This window comes from Eptatretus burgeri, chromosome 3, assembly GCF_056783735.1.
Source record: "Eptatretus burgeri isolate ZD-2024b chromosome 3, Ebu_testis_v1, whole genome shotgun sequence".
Classification (NCBI taxonomy): Eukaryota; Metazoa; Chordata; class Myxini; order Myxiniformes; family Myxinidae; genus Eptatretus; species Eptatretus burgeri.
In genome coordinates, this window is record NC_140963.1 from 141,544,050 (window position 1) to 141,560,977 (window position 16,928).

The 16,928-nt window shown below is 45.8% G+C and overlaps 1 protein-coding gene across 26 annotated transcripts in view; it reads left to right on the forward strand.

Moving 5' to 3' along the window:
• Positions 1-8,462, forward strand: part of LRRFIP2 (LRR binding FLII interacting protein 2) — a 100,728-nt gene extending 92,266 nt beyond the window's left edge. For all 26 annotated transcript variants that reach the window (XM_085875957.1, XM_085875965.1, XM_085875961.1 and 23 more), the window contains one exon: positions 6,023-8,462. In XM_085875957.1, the coding sequence (XP_085732083.1) occupies positions 6,023-6,133 (111 nt within the window). In that variant the 3' untranslated portion in view covers positions 6,134-8,462. The remainder of the gene's footprint in view (positions 1-6,022) is intronic.
• The last annotated feature ends 8,466 nt before the right edge of the window (positions 8,463-16,928 follow it).

Below are 16,928 nucleotides of genomic sequence, written 5' to 3' on the forward strand. Positions count from 1 at the left end.
GTGGTCTCCAGTATCCAAGTACATAGTTCAATTGAAATAAAATAAAGGTTTTAAAGGTTTTAAGAAAAAAAAGAACTCTTTCAGAAGCCGCCTTTGATGTCGTGTTCATTACACCACCTTATCTAACACGTTACATTCATTCTTTGTGCCTGATGTTTGTGTCCTTTGTGATCTCCTAAAAACAGTAAATTTCCTGTTTGGAATTATTTTCAATTTTGTTTGCCTGTCAGACAGGCAGACAGGGTAAAAATACTACCTTGTTCCTCTCTATGCGTGTGTGCTCGATGCGAGATTCCACACAATTTGCGAAATTCAGAGCCAAAGTTCTGCTAAACTGCAGGCTCGTGTCCTACAATGTTCAAAGTATAAAATTAAATTCAAATTAAGTAGTTCTTCGAGTGAAGACTGATGTCTGTAGACCGACAGACAAAGAAAACCAATTGCTCAACCTGGTTTTTGCTTCGCATGCACACAGGGTAATCATGTTTCAACATTGTCTGAAGGGTTGTTCTCTTCATGTTCAATGCTTGTGGCAGTGTTCTTCTCTAATGGTGTGGACTATGCTTAACAGCTACACGCGTAACTGCGATATTGTTCGGCGTACGGACGTTTGTCGGTCGTCATGTCGTAGGTGAGGCTTGAGCACTGTCTCTTTCATGAAGCTTAGCACATGAGAGTAGTGTTGTGTTCCTGGAAGGTCATTTTCTGACATAAATTATTTTGAAGCCTCAATTATTAATCTGTAATTGAAGTGGAGTTCTAGAATCCTTGCCGTTTTGGTGTTTGTCCACTTCTCCATATTTGTAAATCTTACAGGAGTAATTAAATAAAATTAAAATGTTCAGTGTGTGTGTGTGTGTGTGTATGTATGTAGGGAGGTATATATATATATATATATATATATATATATATATATATATATATATATATATATATATATATATATATATATATATATATATATATATATATATATATATTGTTGCGGATTCGCGCCCGCCGGCGTGCTGACGGCCACGTAACTCGAATCACGGCACGTCGCCCACCGGACGGACAATCCAGTCGTGACCCTCTCGGACTAACGCCGGGAACCAGTCACGGGTGGACCTTTCGGTCTCACCGCGATCGAGCCAATCAGCCCCCGCGTGGGATAGGGTTGCTCGCCAAATTCGACCTACCTAAGTACCCACACGGAGGGTAGACCGGGCGATCGCACCTCGCCGCAGGTCGACTTCGGACACGGGCCACTGGCGACCCGTTCCGTACTATCGGGATAACCGAGCGGTGTTATTCGTCGACCTCGACGGTTCGATTAATTATCGGGCGTATTCAGCCCACTACCAACCCTTTACGTGAAGCAAGATGAGGATTCAATGAAAGAAACGACGAAGCAAAGCGGGAAACAGTTCAACACAAAGCACATTTATTCGCGATGAACGGAAAGCACACATATTCAATTCCACCAAAAGCACATAGAAAAGGAAAGAAACACAATGCAATTTTACACAAAAAGCAAATGCGACAATGCAGATCTAATACCGATTACGCGAGCACACGGCAACACTTATACAATTTTACTTCACAGACGGCGCCGACAACACATATCCAAAACCAAGAAAAAGAACCCTCAAGGATGAGGCGGGCCTGAGGCCGAGACCGGGTCGGGCCTACCCGTCTGGTGATGAGACGCGGAGCGGCGATGGTGCCTCAACTCCGCGGGCCTCGCGGGCAGTGTCTGGTAGGGGGTGGGAAAGGGGCCCCCTTGGTCGCACTATCTCAGCGCGGGGGGAAACAGGAGGGGGTTGCTGATGCTCGGGGTATAGAGGATTTCTACTCTGGGTCGAGTCCCGCGACGAGCGTCTCCACCTCGACCAGGTCGCGCCGTCGGCCTCCCTGGTGTGCAGCTCCCGGCACGACGCGAGCACCCCCTCGTCTGCCCTCGCCGCCTCTCCACAGCTCCGTCCCCTTCGCACACGACGACGACCAACTCCTTCTTGCTTCTTCTTCCCAACTCCACCGCCCGCGAAGTCTTAACTCTCTCTTCTTTTGACTGACGAACGCGGTCGCTTATATAAGCCCCGTGGCTTCGCTCTCTCATCTTTGACCCCCTGCCTTCGACCTTTCACCTCGCTCCCCATTGGCCCGAGAAAAAGTGGGCGTGAATGCTTTTTGATCCATAAATTTGCATATAGCGATCGCCCTCCAACGCCCTGGAGGCGGGGCCAAATCGCCCCTCGCTCACCGATTGGACGGAACAAAAGTGGGCGTGTGTCGTTTTTGATCCGTTTTTGAAGCGGAAAATCCGTGGTTTTGTACACACTGTTCGGCGCGCGCCCTGCACGAGTCCAACACCGGTACCCACAAGCGGCGCAAGAACGGTGGCGATGCGACGGTTGCGAGATGTGACGTGAAGCGGCGCCGCGGTGGGTGGTTGATGTTGTGGTTGGTGGTGGTAACAATGGCGGTTGGTCCAAAATAAAGATAGTAAAAGAAAAACGGCTATCCTGAAGAGTCGCAGCACGCATGAATAACATTTATTCCCTCTAGACAACGGGTTTGGGCCTAACTACACATATACTTATGGAGATATCTCACCTAAGGGACCTGAATGGTGGTTTGCGAATTTGGTAACCACAACAATATATATATATATATATATATATATATATATATATATATATATATATATATATATATATATATATATATATATATATATATGTATGTATATGTGTATATATATATATATATATATATATATATATATATATATATATATATATATATATATATATATATATATATATATATATATATATATATGTATATGTATATACATGAGGCCCCGTGAGGAGGAGTGATGTAAGTGACATTTTTTTAATGATATGATAATGATAGGGTAAGGGTTAAAATAGTGCTATATGGCATTAACTCCAAAATGGCCGACGTGTCCCTTACATCACTCCTCCTCGTGGCGCCTCATATGTGTGTATGTATATATATATATATATATATATATATATATATATATATATATATATATATATATATATATATATATATATATATATATATATATATATATATATATATATATATATATATATATATATATATATATACTGAACAAATATCGAAGTCAAGATTGCCATTATGGGAAAATGGTCAAACCGATGATATGTTTGAGCAATGGTTCCTTTGTTTTGCTCAAGACAGATGTTCCCATTGAAATTGACCACTCTGAGTGTGTGGACTTACACGTTGAGTAATCCTTCCCATGAGCACCATGGGGCTTGACAGAGTGATGGTCAGTGAGCGTGACCAGGACACAAACACTCCCTATAGCTTGCCCTATAAAAGGCCTCCCCAAAATGTGGACTGGTGCCAAATGTTAACATGCCACAGATGTCACAAATCTTGAGGGAGCGCGCCATTGGCATGCTGAATGCTGGGACGTCAGTACGGGCCGTTGCAGCACACTTCAATGTCCACCACTCCACCATTAGCCGCCTGAGAACGTGCCTCAGAGAGACTGGAAGCACCGTGAACCGCCCACATGCCCGGCGACCACGTGTGACCACCGCCGGTCAGGATCGTCACATGAGGCTGCAACATCTCCGGGATCGACTCCGACCGGCCACGAGGACTGCCGATGAGACTGTCGGGCTGCATAACAGGCGCATTTCAGCCCAGACGGTGCGTAACCGCTTGAGGGAGGCCAACCTCCGAGCCCGCCGACCACACCGGGGACTCGACCTCACTGCAGTCCGGCGTCAGACCCGACTGAACTGGGCCAATGTTCACTTGCGCTGGACCCTCGCATGATGGAGGAGAGTGCTGTTCACCGATGAGTCGCGGTTCCAGCTGTATCGGGCTGATGGCGGACTCCGCGTCTGGCGGCGGGCTGGGGAGCGCTACACTGACGCCAATGTCCTTCGTCGGGTGTCACACGGTGGTGCCAGTGTTATGGTGTGGGCAGGCATATGCCATGGAGAGCGCACTCGGCTTCATTTCATTGAAGGCAACTTGAACGGGCAGCGGCACAGGGACGAGATACTCAGACCCATCGTCGTGCCGTTTGTGCGCCTTCACCATGTGACGTTTCAGCACGACAATGCTCGCCCCCATGTTGCCAGGATCTGCATGGACTTCCTCGGTGAGGAGGACATTGATGTCCTCGACTGGCCTCCATATTCTCCCGACATGTCGCCCTTCGAGCACCTTAGGGACGTTCTTGATCGACGCGTACGACAACGTTACGCGGTCCCAGAGAACGTCCACCAGCTCCGTGTGGCTCTCCAGGAGGAATGGGAAAACATCCCTCAGGCCACCATCGATAATCTGGTGATGTCCATGCGCCGGAGATGCACCGCTCTGCGTGATGCCAAGGGTGGACACACCCGCTACTGACTGTGTGAACTCTAACAGTGACACCTCGGTTGTGTCGGCTGTTGTAGCGCAAAGACTGTCGCCAGAATTCTCAAGGAACTCTTTGAAATTTAATGCTCAATTGTCATGGATTCTATAACCAAATTGTTGTGAAGATTTAGTATTAATGAGTTCGAGGTAAAATAGTAACAATCGCTTGGTGCGTTTATATTTTTGCGCTTGGTGCGTTTATATTTTTGTTCAGTATATATATATATATATATATATATATATATATATATATATATATATATATATATATATATATATATATATATATATATATATATATATATATATATATATATATATATATATATATATATATATTTCGGCACACCCCTTTTTTTGTTCCACCATCAGATTTTTGTTACTGCATGAAATGAAACAAGCTTTGACATATATATAGTAATGATATTATTGTCTTCCCAAAGAGGCCCCTCAAAATTTGTTTTGATGATTATCTATGTTAATATTTCGGCACGCCCCTCTTTTTGTTCCACCATCAGATTTTTGTTACTGCATGAAATGAAATTATATTAATATTTCGGCACACCCCTTTTTTTGTTCCACCATCAGATTTTTGTTACTGCATGAAATGAAACGAGCTTTGACATATATATATATATATATATATATATATATATATATATATATATATATATATATATATATATATATATATATATATATATAGTAATGATATTATTGTCTTCCCAAAGAGGCCCCTCAAAATTCGTTTTGATGATTATGGTAGTTAAACAGTTCATGTTCATCCGACTTTTTATTATTCCGACTGCACTTCATCAGAACATAGATTGTGGATGGATGCGCAGATCCCAGGAGAACAACTATAGCTGTACAGAACAATTCATATTATCGATGGATAAAAATGATATTTAATTGATATTATAATAAATTGTTTATTTAAAATATCTTCAAATTTTAGTTTGTTGTGAAATATTAGGTCCTCAGGTCTCCGCATAGTGGCGTACAGGCTTAAGTCGTACTCTGTTTACCACCGTAGAAAATCACAGAACCATCCGATCAACATGCTGTTAACAGTTTCAGAATCAGCTAAATTCTACAACATATGAATATGGAGACGAAACTGATCATTTTAAAATGATGCTTTTGATGATTTTAAAATGATTTTAAAATGATGCCTTTTGGATCATTTTAAAGTAGGGTGCCCTGTAATTTTAATGCGCTCCATGGATCCTCCGGAACTCACGAATGGTACACGTTGTGTAGTCACTAAACTACGTGGTAATGTCATCGAAGTGGAGCTACTGCGGGACAGTCGAAGGGGAAAATCTAAATGATAATCAATGGATAAAAATGATATAATATATTGTTTAAAATACATTCATGCTATCTGTCTTTTACCATATGTTGCCAGTGACGCCCGTTGAAGACGGGCACCTTTACTAGTATATATATATATATATATATATATATATATATATATATATATATATATATATATATATATATATATATATATATATATATTTGAATAAGCAAGAGCAAGTATGAGAAAAGATTAATGTCTTTCAAGTGCAGGAGTGAGTCTATGTTCACCTTACCCCAGCTTCGCAGCGTTCAAGACCGGGTTGAAGAGCTGGAAATCACCAACAGCCAGCTGAACAAGCGCATGGAGAAAATGCGCGCCAACCGCAACCTGGCTGCCACACAGGACTAGCGACCGCTGCCCGGCCATAGACCAGTCTGCCTTTGGGACATCATTTTGGCGACCTTCGTCACGTTCCCCTCTAGCCTTAAACGCTTTCTCACTTGCAATTGCTTTGCTTTTTACAAAAGGGAAAAAGGGCACCGAAAGATTTTTATTGCTTTTGGTTGTGCTTACTTATTGGTGTCCATTTTGCATCATTTTAGCTTCGTTCGAGTCCTACGTGATCATCGAAATGCCAAGTGTAAGTGACGCACTTTAAAAGTGTGTTTTATTCCCTTTGCCTGTTTATTATTTGTTTCAGGGTTGCGCAGAATACACCGCCTTTGCCGGGACCCACCATGACAAGGAAATGAATTGTTTTGGGTAATTCCGGACGAGGCGATAGTTTTTTTTTTTTTGGTTCTGATCTGTTCACGTTACAAATGCTTGTTTTCCTTGCCCGGTTTACGAATCAGATTTTCACCAAAATATTTTGGGAGAAATATAATTATTTTTCTGGAAAAGGCTTTTTTGCACTTCTTTTTTAGGGTTTATTTTTAAGGGGAATAACTTTCATTGGTGTTGCTTGACTGAATGGAGTTTTCCAAAGCCATGTGATGCATGGCATGAAGATGAACGAATTCATCCCCAAATCTATAATTTTATGGTGGAAAAGGAATGTTCGGGATTTGGGTGGGGGGAGGGGAGGGATGTAGCTCCTTATTTGGCTTCAGGTCCTTTGAATAGTTTGAGATCGTATGCAGGTCAGCCATGTTTTCAGTATCGAAATGAATTGTTGAGGATGTTGGAATTGTTAAGACAAGGAAAAGATCTTCAATTTACGAAGCAGATCTAGTTAACAGTTTTGTTTGCTCCAATATCCACGAGGCTGATTTTAAAGATTTTAATTACAGCTTTCCTGATTGGCACAATGTCAGTCGACTATTTTAACATCGCTGCTTGATCTGAATGTAGGTTCTTCATGTGCCAAGTTCGAGTCCATTTTGTCTTGTTTATCGCTTCCACGCACAAGCAGGACAGGAAAGTCTCAATTTGTTCGCCATTGTCCTAGCGACTTGCACTTCTCCGATTAGCCCAACTGTCATCCCCTGATTGTTGCCAGGACATTGCGTGGGACACAGCGCTTCTTGATTCTGACTAGTGCATCACGAGGATCCCCACATCATCTTTCGTGGATATCTAATGGTCGAGGCACATTTACAAGTATAATGGATGCAAATGGATCCATTATCTATGCTGTCTTCCTGACAACACTGACCTTTCCCTGTGCGACTTGTTGACCACTCGTCCGTACAAGACCTCTGCATTGAGCCATGCTGACGAATGGTTCTTTCCTGAATTGTGGTTCGGCTTGGTACTGTTACTGTTTAAAGCTATGCTTCTCTCCTTAACAAGGCCCATGACTAGGAACTAATCGGTCGATCGATTTTTGAGCATTTTGCATGCACTTGGCACAAACACCATAACATTCGTGTTTGGATTCTTCTTATAACATTGTCTTAGTAGTACTCAGATTTGAGCGGCTCCTTGCAGATGGATGAAGAGTTTTGGGTCTTTGCATGAAACAATTCTGGTTTTAGAGCAAAGGAATTGATGTGGTAGACATGGACTTTTGTGTGCGAAATTGGTCTTTCCCCGTCTCCTCCGTTCTACCTGGAACCAACCAACAGTTGTTGCTCACCCAATCAAATATGTTTGTGCATGGCACTGTCACCTTGTTTCCTTGTTGATCGTCTGTTTGTACACGTTATATGATAACTGGCTTCCTTCACCATGTTGTGTGAATGTTAAGTTTGAGAAACCAGTTTGATTTCACATGATACTGTACTTGTACAACAAGAAAATGTGTGCCTGTATCAAGTTAACTGTAAACTCGTGAGATTTTAAGCACAACTACCATAAAGGCACCGGATATGGATCCATTGTGGCGGTGTGCAGTCACTAATTATGCAATGCCGGTTTTGCTTTTACTTTGCCGACGGTCTTGGTCACGGCCTGGGAGTTGAATGCAAGCACACGGTGCCTTTGTTTCGATACTTCATCCTGACTTGCACGTACCTGGTCTTTCCACCATTATGCCACGAGAACACAAATGTCACTTGATGCAGTACATCTGGCATTGCTGTTCATCAGGAAAATAAACTTCTTTCCCTGCCAAAGAGGCCTTTTGGTTTAGGCCGATAGAAAATGGGACGGCGGGATTTGTTTCAGGTCAGGTACTCGTGAAATTTTTCGTTGTGTATATATTGGAATTGCCGTGGCATGAATATTTTTCTCCCACCCCCCGCCCCCTCATTCCCCTCCCTCCCAAAATTAAAATGATGTGCTGATAAGTAAATGAGTGTGACTGCTTGGTTTTGTGGGGGTGGGAGGTTGAGGGGGGGAGGGTAGGGGTGGCACTTTGCGGGGGTAAATAAATATTGTCGGATTTTGTTGTCCTCTAATGAGAATGGAACGAGCTTTTCCTGCTTTCTCTGTTTTTCATTAAAGTGTATTGTGTTAGATTTTGTTTTCCATCTGGAACATTTATTATCACTAACAGGGATGTGTGAAACATCTGTGCAATGTAAAATGTGACTTCAAGGCTTAAACTCTCCCCTCTCCCTCCCTCACAAACCCCAAGATCTCACCATAAGGCATAAGTCCCCTCCCCATTCCGAGCCTTCAAACCCCCTCCTCACCGCAGCGACTCAAACCCCCCCACCTGACAGTGAAAGTCCTCAACCCTTTCATCCCCAAAGCCTCAATCTTCCCATCCCAATTCTGTCCCATCTTTGCTTTCCCCCAACCCCAAATCCTCACCCCCCTCCTCCCGACCCTCAATTTCCTCCCTACGTCAAGCCTTCAATCCCACCACATCCACCAAAAGTTTGCCCTATCTTTCCTCTCCCCTCCCATCTATGTTATGCTCTCCTCACCCTCCTCCCACTCCAAAAAAACAAATGGGCATTAACTCATCGAAACAACCGAATAGTTAGCGTTTTCCCCTCCTCTATCATGCTATTACCCGATTATGAACACTTCACAGAAACCGCAATTGAAACAGCTCCTACATGTCATAGCAGTTCGAGAAGTAGTAAGGCCGTTCGTTCCGTAAATTGTTCATTTGGACCGACGGATCTTGGTAATCCCCGCTCGGTTTACACCCGGATCGGGCTCGGTAAACGACCCGTTCCGCCCGAGGTTCGTCGAGGGTGTGGTTTTCCCCGGTAGTTAGACGACGTGGGTACTTAGGTATATTGAAATGAGGCAATTAACCCGACCCCCACAACATCTAAATATTGGCGGCCACGGTCCGCGAAGGGACCCGTGACCTTTCGGACTTATCCGAGAGTCACGACCTAAATTCCGGGGTGTTCGGTGGAGACGACCCTACTGCTCCCCCTAGTGGTCCTTTATCGCCACCAAACCCCGGCCCACAACAATATTACTTCCCTCATTAAAGGGGATATCGTTAACCTCAATAATGTGGCTATCACTAACCTCCTTCATAGGGATCTCATTAACCTCAATAATGGGGATATCACTCACCTCTCATTAATGGGGATATCACAAACCTCTCGTTAATGGGGATATTACTACCCTCTCATTAATAGGATATTACTAACCTCACCAATGGGATATTACTTACCTCTCAGTAACGAGATCTTACTAACCTCTCCTTTATGGGGATATTACTAACCTCTCTAAGGGATTTTACTCTCCTATCCCTTGAGGATATTACTCACCTCATTGTCGCAGATATTACTAACATCTCATTAACAGGGATATTACTTACCTCTCATTCATGGGATTACTAACCTCTCATTAACAGGGTTATTAGTAACCTTATTAACGGGGTTATTACGAACCTCTCAGTAATGGGGATGTTACGAATCTGGAAACCATTCGCCTTCACACAGACAGTTGACCAAAAGTTTAGTTATTTCGTTAAGTCCATGTGGATAGTTAGAATCTCTCCCCTCTGTCTAATGGGAATTTCATGTGTGCGCTGCGAGTTTCTTTCTAGTTTGTCTTCTGCATTAAATCCCCCTCCACTCCTTCAGCGCCATTACGCATGTGTTCGAGGCCACGGACATAGGCGGAGGTGAGATCACCTCAGGGCCGACTCCGCCCCAGCAAGATGGAATGTTCCCCTCGTCCAATGAGGGGAGGACACCGATCGCCCGACACCCCCCGACCAATCCAGAGGCGAGTTACCTCAGAGTGGATCCCTCCACCAGCCTGGGGGAGGGATAAGAAGGGTGGTGAGCTGTCTCAGCGGCGGTCTTTTTCGGGGTTCCTTGGTGGTCGTGTTGGTGCTCGTTGTGGTGGTGGTCGTGGCGGAGGTGTTTTGTGGTGCTCGTGTCGTCGATTGTCGTTCGTGGCTTGCCGGATCATTCGTGGGATCCTGGCTGCGCTTGTTGGATTCTGGGTCGTGGGTTCGAGTCCCACTGTGGTGGGTTGTGTTGGAGTGCTCGAGCTGGGGATCCCCGTTCCTGTTCATGGACTCCGAGCTCAACAAGTGCGAGTCGGTAAAACAGCACGAGGCGGCCAGGTACCCGGCCAGACTCTGACCCTCAGCTCGCCTTCCATCCCGAGCTGAAGGGCCGAATAAAGACCCACGAGGTCCATTCTTTTGGGGTATGTGTGTCTGTCTGTGACCAGTCTGATAAGTAGAAATCGTTTAAGTGATTGCCATTGTACATTTGCCTGCATTGATATTCGTGGTTAAGTCTGCTCTGTGTTTCCCTCCCGAATTACCTTGTAAATAAATAACTGTTAAATGTTCCAGTTCGTTGTCTGTGCTTTCTTTCATTGACCCAGTATGGTTCGGGCTTGAGAATTAGGGAGTCCAATTGTGCCGTAAATTGTCATTTGGGCCGGCGCAGCTTTGGTAATTCCCACTCGGATATGCCGGATCCAAGTCAGTAACAGCGACTCGGTTCGGACAAAGCCGGCCGAGGGTGTGGTTTCCCCAGTAGCTAGACCGCGCGGCTACTGAGGTAAATTGGAATCAGACAAAGAGACCCTTACCGTGCGGTCGAAATATTGGCATCCACGGTCCATTAAGCGACTCGTCGACTTCGGAGTTATCCGGAGTGACGACCTTCAATTCCGGTGTTTGGCGGGAGACGGCCCAACTGCTCCATCTAGCGGTCGCCCTCACCACCGAACCCGGCACCACAACAATATTACGAACCTCTCATTCACGGGGACATTAGTAACCTGCCATTAATGGAGATATGACTGACGTCTCATTAATGGGAATTTTACAAACCTCTCATTAACAGGATATTACTTACCTCTCATTAACGGGATTACTAACCCCTCATTAACAGGGTTATTAGTAACCGCTCATTAACGGGGTTATTACGAACCTCTCAGTAATGGGGATATTACTCACCTCTCGTTAACGGTGATCTTACTCACCTCTCGTTAATGGTAATATTCCTTACCTCTCATTAATGGAGATATTACTAACCTCTCATTAACTGTGATCTCACTCACCTCTCATTAACGGTGATATTCCTAACCTCTCATGAACAGTGATAATTCCTCACCTCTCATTAACTGTGATATTACTAACCTCTCATTAACTGTGATCTCACTAACCTCTCATTAACGGTGATATTACGAACCTCTCATTAACTGTGATATTACTAACCTCTCATTAACTGTGATCTCACTAACCTCTCATTAACGGTGATAGTCCTAACCTCTCAGTAACGGTGTTATTCCTAACCTCTCATTAATGGAGATATTGCTAAGAATCTGGAAACAATTCGCATTCACACATACAGTTGACCCAAAGTTTAGTTATTTTGTTAAGTATATGTGGATAGTTAGAATCTCTCCCCTATGTCTAATGGGTTAATTTCATGTGTGCGCTGCGAGTTTCTTTCTAGTTAGTTTTCTCCATCAATCCCCTCCACTCCTTCAGCTCCATTACGCACATGTTCAAGGCAACGAACGTAGACGGAGTTTCCATCGCTTCAGGGCCGACTCCACCCCAGCAAGATGGAATGTTCCTCTCGTCCAATCAGGGGTGGGATCGCCTCAGCTCTGACTCCGCCCCAGCAAGATGGAATGTTCCTCCCGTCCAATCAGGGGTGAGATCTCCTCAGCTCTGACTCCGCCCCATCATAGAAGAATGTCTCCCCTCTCCACACTCGGGAAGACAACAAAAGAGCTTCTCGGGGAGGAGCTCCGAGACGCCGACACGCCTCCCTCCTCCAATCATGGCTGGCCACCATGACACCCGAAAATTCCCCATCCAATCCGGAGGTGAGTTACCCGAGAGCAGATCCCTCCACCCCGCACGGGGGAGGGATAAGAAGGATCGCGAGCTGTATCCATGTGTGTTGTTCCTTGGAGGTCATTCCTTGCTTCTGGGCTCTCCTGGTCGTCGATCATCATTCGTGGCTGGTGGGGTCGTTCGTAGGATCCTGGCTGCACTCGTTGGATTCTGGTTTGTGGGTTCGAGTCCCACCGTGGTGGGTTGTGTTGGAGCGCTCGAGCTGGGGATCCCCGTTCCCATCCACGGACTCCGAGCTCCACAAGTGCGAGACGGTAAAACCGCACGAGACGGACAGGTATCCGACCAGACTCTGACCCCCAGCTTGCCTATCCTCCGCGGCTGGAGGGTCCATTAAACGCCAGCCGGCTCCATTTCTTTTTGGGTGTGTGTGGCGCCAGTCTGTAAGTATAACTGTTAAGTGATTGCCATTGTACATTTGTCTACATTTATATTTGTGATTAAGTCTGCTCTGTGTTCCCCTCTCTATTGCCTATTGTAAATAAATAACTGTTAAATGTTCCAGTTCGTTGTCTGCGTTTTCTTTCATTGACCCAGTATGGTTTGGGCTTGAGAATTAGGGAGGCCGATTGCGCCGTAAATTGTTATTTGGGCCGGCGCGGCTTTGGCAATTCCCGCTCTGTTATGCCGGATCTGAGTCGGTAACAGCGACTCTGTTCGGACAAAGCCGGCCGAGGGTGTGGCTTCCCCAGTAGCTCGACCGCGCAGCTAATTAGGTAAATTGGAATCGGACAAAAAGACTGTAACCGCGCGTTCGAAATATTGGCGTCCACGGTCCATTAAGCAAGAGCGGATCCCATCGACTTTGGAGTTATCCGGAGTGACGACCTTCAATTCCGGGTGTTCGGAGGGGAGACTGCCAAACTGCTCCATCTGGCGGTCCTTCCTCGCCCCCAAACCCGGCACCACAACAATATTACGAACCTCTCATCAACGGTGATCTTACTAACCTCTCATTAATGGAGATATTACGAACTTCTCATTCACGGAGACATTACTAACCTGCCATTAATGGAGATATGACTAACCTCTCATTAATGGGTATTTTACTAACCTCTCATGAGATGGGATCTTGTGAAACTATCAACAGGGATCATGCTCTCTTCTCATTAACAGGGTTATTAGTAACCTCTAATTAACGGGGTTATTATGAACCTCTCAGTAATGGTGATATTGCTAACCTCTCATTTATGGGGATATTGCTAACCTCATATTAACGGAGATATTACCAACCTGTCATTAACAGGGAAAATGCGAAATCAAAGGGCGGAGGAGCTCCTTCTGAGCCAACGGCCATCCATATCTAGTGCCCAACTGTGTCTGCGGACGTCCTCCTGCAGTTGGGTTACTTTTTTATGAGGAGGTTGGTGGCAGGATTTGCACTCCGGCCACCGTAAAACCCTTCATTCCGCAAAACACAAAAATGCAAAAAAATCTGAAAACCCACTCCGTGGGAGTACCTCCTGTGCAGCTTCCCTTCGCAGGGCAGCTCACCGGATGACGGGATTGGGGCAAAGCCTTTGGGACCCCCAATCTTTGATGAAAGGAGGGAAACCACGGGGTAACATCCCTGGTTCAGATTGCGGGAGAGTGTGTTGGAGTGGTGCCGAGGTGTCATCCACCAGATGGCGGTCTCCTTGGGTTAATCTGAGGCGGTCCCTTCGGGTGGGTGCCTGGAATGTCCTATCCCTAAGAGAGGATGATCACCTGTCTCTGTTATCATCTGAGCTCAAGCGTTTGGACATCGGTATTGCAGCTCTCTCTGAGGTTCGGAGACTGGATTGCGGCGAGATAATGGTGGGTGGTTACACCTACTATTGGTCTGGTTGCTCTGATGGTTACCATACTCAAGGAGTTGCTGTAGCTGTATCCAATAAGCTGACCCCAATGATAATTGAGGTAACACCGGTCAACGAGTGTATTATGAGACAAAGGATTCGTCATCCTTAGGTGTCATTTCCCTGGTCTCTGTCTATGCTCCGACTGAGGCAAGTGACCTCACCGTGAAGGACACATTCTATGCCACGCTCGAGTCTGTGGTTGATCAGTGCCCCAGACAAGATGCAATTCTCGTCTTGGGGGATTTCAATGCATCGACTGGAACTGATAGGGATGGTTATGAGACATGTGTTGGTCCCCATGGGTCAGGAACTATGAACCAGAATAGCACTAAATTCCTTGACTTTGCAAGAAGTCATGGACTTAGGATAGCTGGTTCATGGTTTCAGCACCCACAAGCCCATCGCTGGACTTGGTATTCCAACGCTGGCGGTGTAGCAATGGAGATTGACCATGTCCTCGTTGACGGTCGTTGGAGGATGATCCAGAACTGCAGGGTCTACCGGAGTGCTCAGTTCCTCAATACTGATCACCGGCTTGTTGTAGCAACTCTAAAGCTGCACCTTAAATCCTGGAGAATGGTACCATCCCAGCCTCGGCTGGATGTTGGCAAGCTCAAGGATGAGAGAGTATCTGTGGAGTTTGCGAACAGGCTGAGTGGAGATTTGGGAGTCTGGGTGCTTTGGGGGGTCCTGAAGAGTTGTGGAGTGCCTTCAAGACCACCGTCCTTGATGTTGCCAGTGGATCTCTTGGAACTCACCGCAGGGCAAAGAAGAATTTTGTCTCAAGGGACACTGGATACCATTGACCAGTGTTGCAGAGCCAGGCTGAATGGCAGAGCTGAGCTGTTCAGGGAGCTGAGGCATAAACCTGTACATGCACTAAGGGTGGACAAGGAGGCCTATGTGCGAGGAATCTGTGAGGGGGTAGACCATCACCTGTGGACAGGTGATTCTCGTCCTGCTTACAGGGGAATTCGCGCATTGCGTTCATCCAAGCCCATCCCTTGGAGCACTGCGTAAGAGCAGAGAGTGGTCGGCTCTTGACAGAGGAGTCTGAAGTGAAGGCCCGCTGGGCCGGTTACTTTGAGTGGTTGTACCAGGCTGATCCACCAGCTGTCGAATTGGACTTCAGGGGTGTTACAATCCCTGTTACTGACCCTCCAATCAACTCTGGTCCACCTTCGCTTGTGGAAACACAGGCTGCGGTGAACCGGTTGAAACGGGGTAAAGCTCCAGGGATCTGTGGCATCCATGCTGAACTTCTCAAGGCTGGTGGAAATGCTGCATTCATGTCATTGCATGCAGTTTTGTGCTCTGCCTGGTCAGGTGTGGGAGCATGCGCCAGAGCAGCGCATCGCTGTGTCCACTTTCCGCTGGTACTCCAGGGGCCTCCGTCTGGCCATCCCCCAGGCAGATGCCTGGCGCATCCCCATCTCCTTGAGATGCCGATCAACCTGCTGCAACCAGGAGGCATGTGGTCGGCCCTTTGGCCTCATCCACTCACGAGACTCCCTCTCTGAGAGAATCTGGTGAGCAGGATCAGAGTCAAGAAAACGGGCCACATGTCCATACAGCCGCAGCTGACGCTCACGGACTATGCAGGCAAAAAATCTCATTTGAGTCTCTCAGCAACCGCTCGTTGGACACAAAGTCCGACCAATGATAGCCAAGGATTCTCCAAAGAGACCTGGTACCAAAGGAATTTGTCTCCGTCTCTGATCCTTGGTCAGATTCAAAGTCTCACATGCATAGAGCAAGACTGGAAGCACCAAGGATCTGAAGACTCGGACTTTCGTCCTCCCGCAAAGGTACCGACAGTGCCACACCCCATTATCCAGTCACTCCATGACTCTCCAGGCCCGACCCAGACATCTATTGACCACTGACTCACAGCTCGCAGAGACATGAATATCACTGCCAAGGTAAGTGAATTAGTCAGTGTGAGGAGGTTAATTGTTTTTCTTAGTGAGTATGAGGCGGTTCAGATGTTTATGACCAATCAGTGTGAGGAGGTTCAGATGTTTGTCATTAGTCAGTGTAAGGAGTTTCAGATGTTTGTCATTGTTCAATGTGAAGAGGTTCAGATGTTTATCATGAGTGAGTATGAGGAGGTTAGATGTTTATTATTAGTCAGTGTGAGGAAGTTGAGATGTTTCTCATAAGTGAGTATGAGGTGGTTCAGATGTTTCTCATTAGTCAGTGTGAGGAGGTTGAGATGTTTATCACTAGTCAGTGTGAGGAGGTTCAGATGTTTATCATTAGTCAGTGTGAGGAGGTTCAGATGTTGATCATTAGTGAGGTTGAGGATGTTCAGATGTTTCTCATTAGTCAGTGTGAGGAGGTTAGTTGTTTATCATTATTCAGTGTGAGGAGGTTCAGATGTTGATCATTAGTGAGGTTGAGGAGGTTCAGATGTTTATCATTAGTCAGTGTGAGGAGGTGAGTTGTTTATCATGATTCAGTGTGAGGAGGTGAGTTGTTTATCATTATTCAGTGTGAGGAGGTTCAGATGTTTATCATTATTCAGTGTGAGGAGGTTCAAATGTTGATCATTAGTGAGGTTGAGGAGGTTCAGATGTTTATCATTAGTGAGGTTGAGGAGGTTCAGTTTATCATTAGTCAGTACGAGGAGAATACTTGCGTGAACATAACATTCCTGACCCAA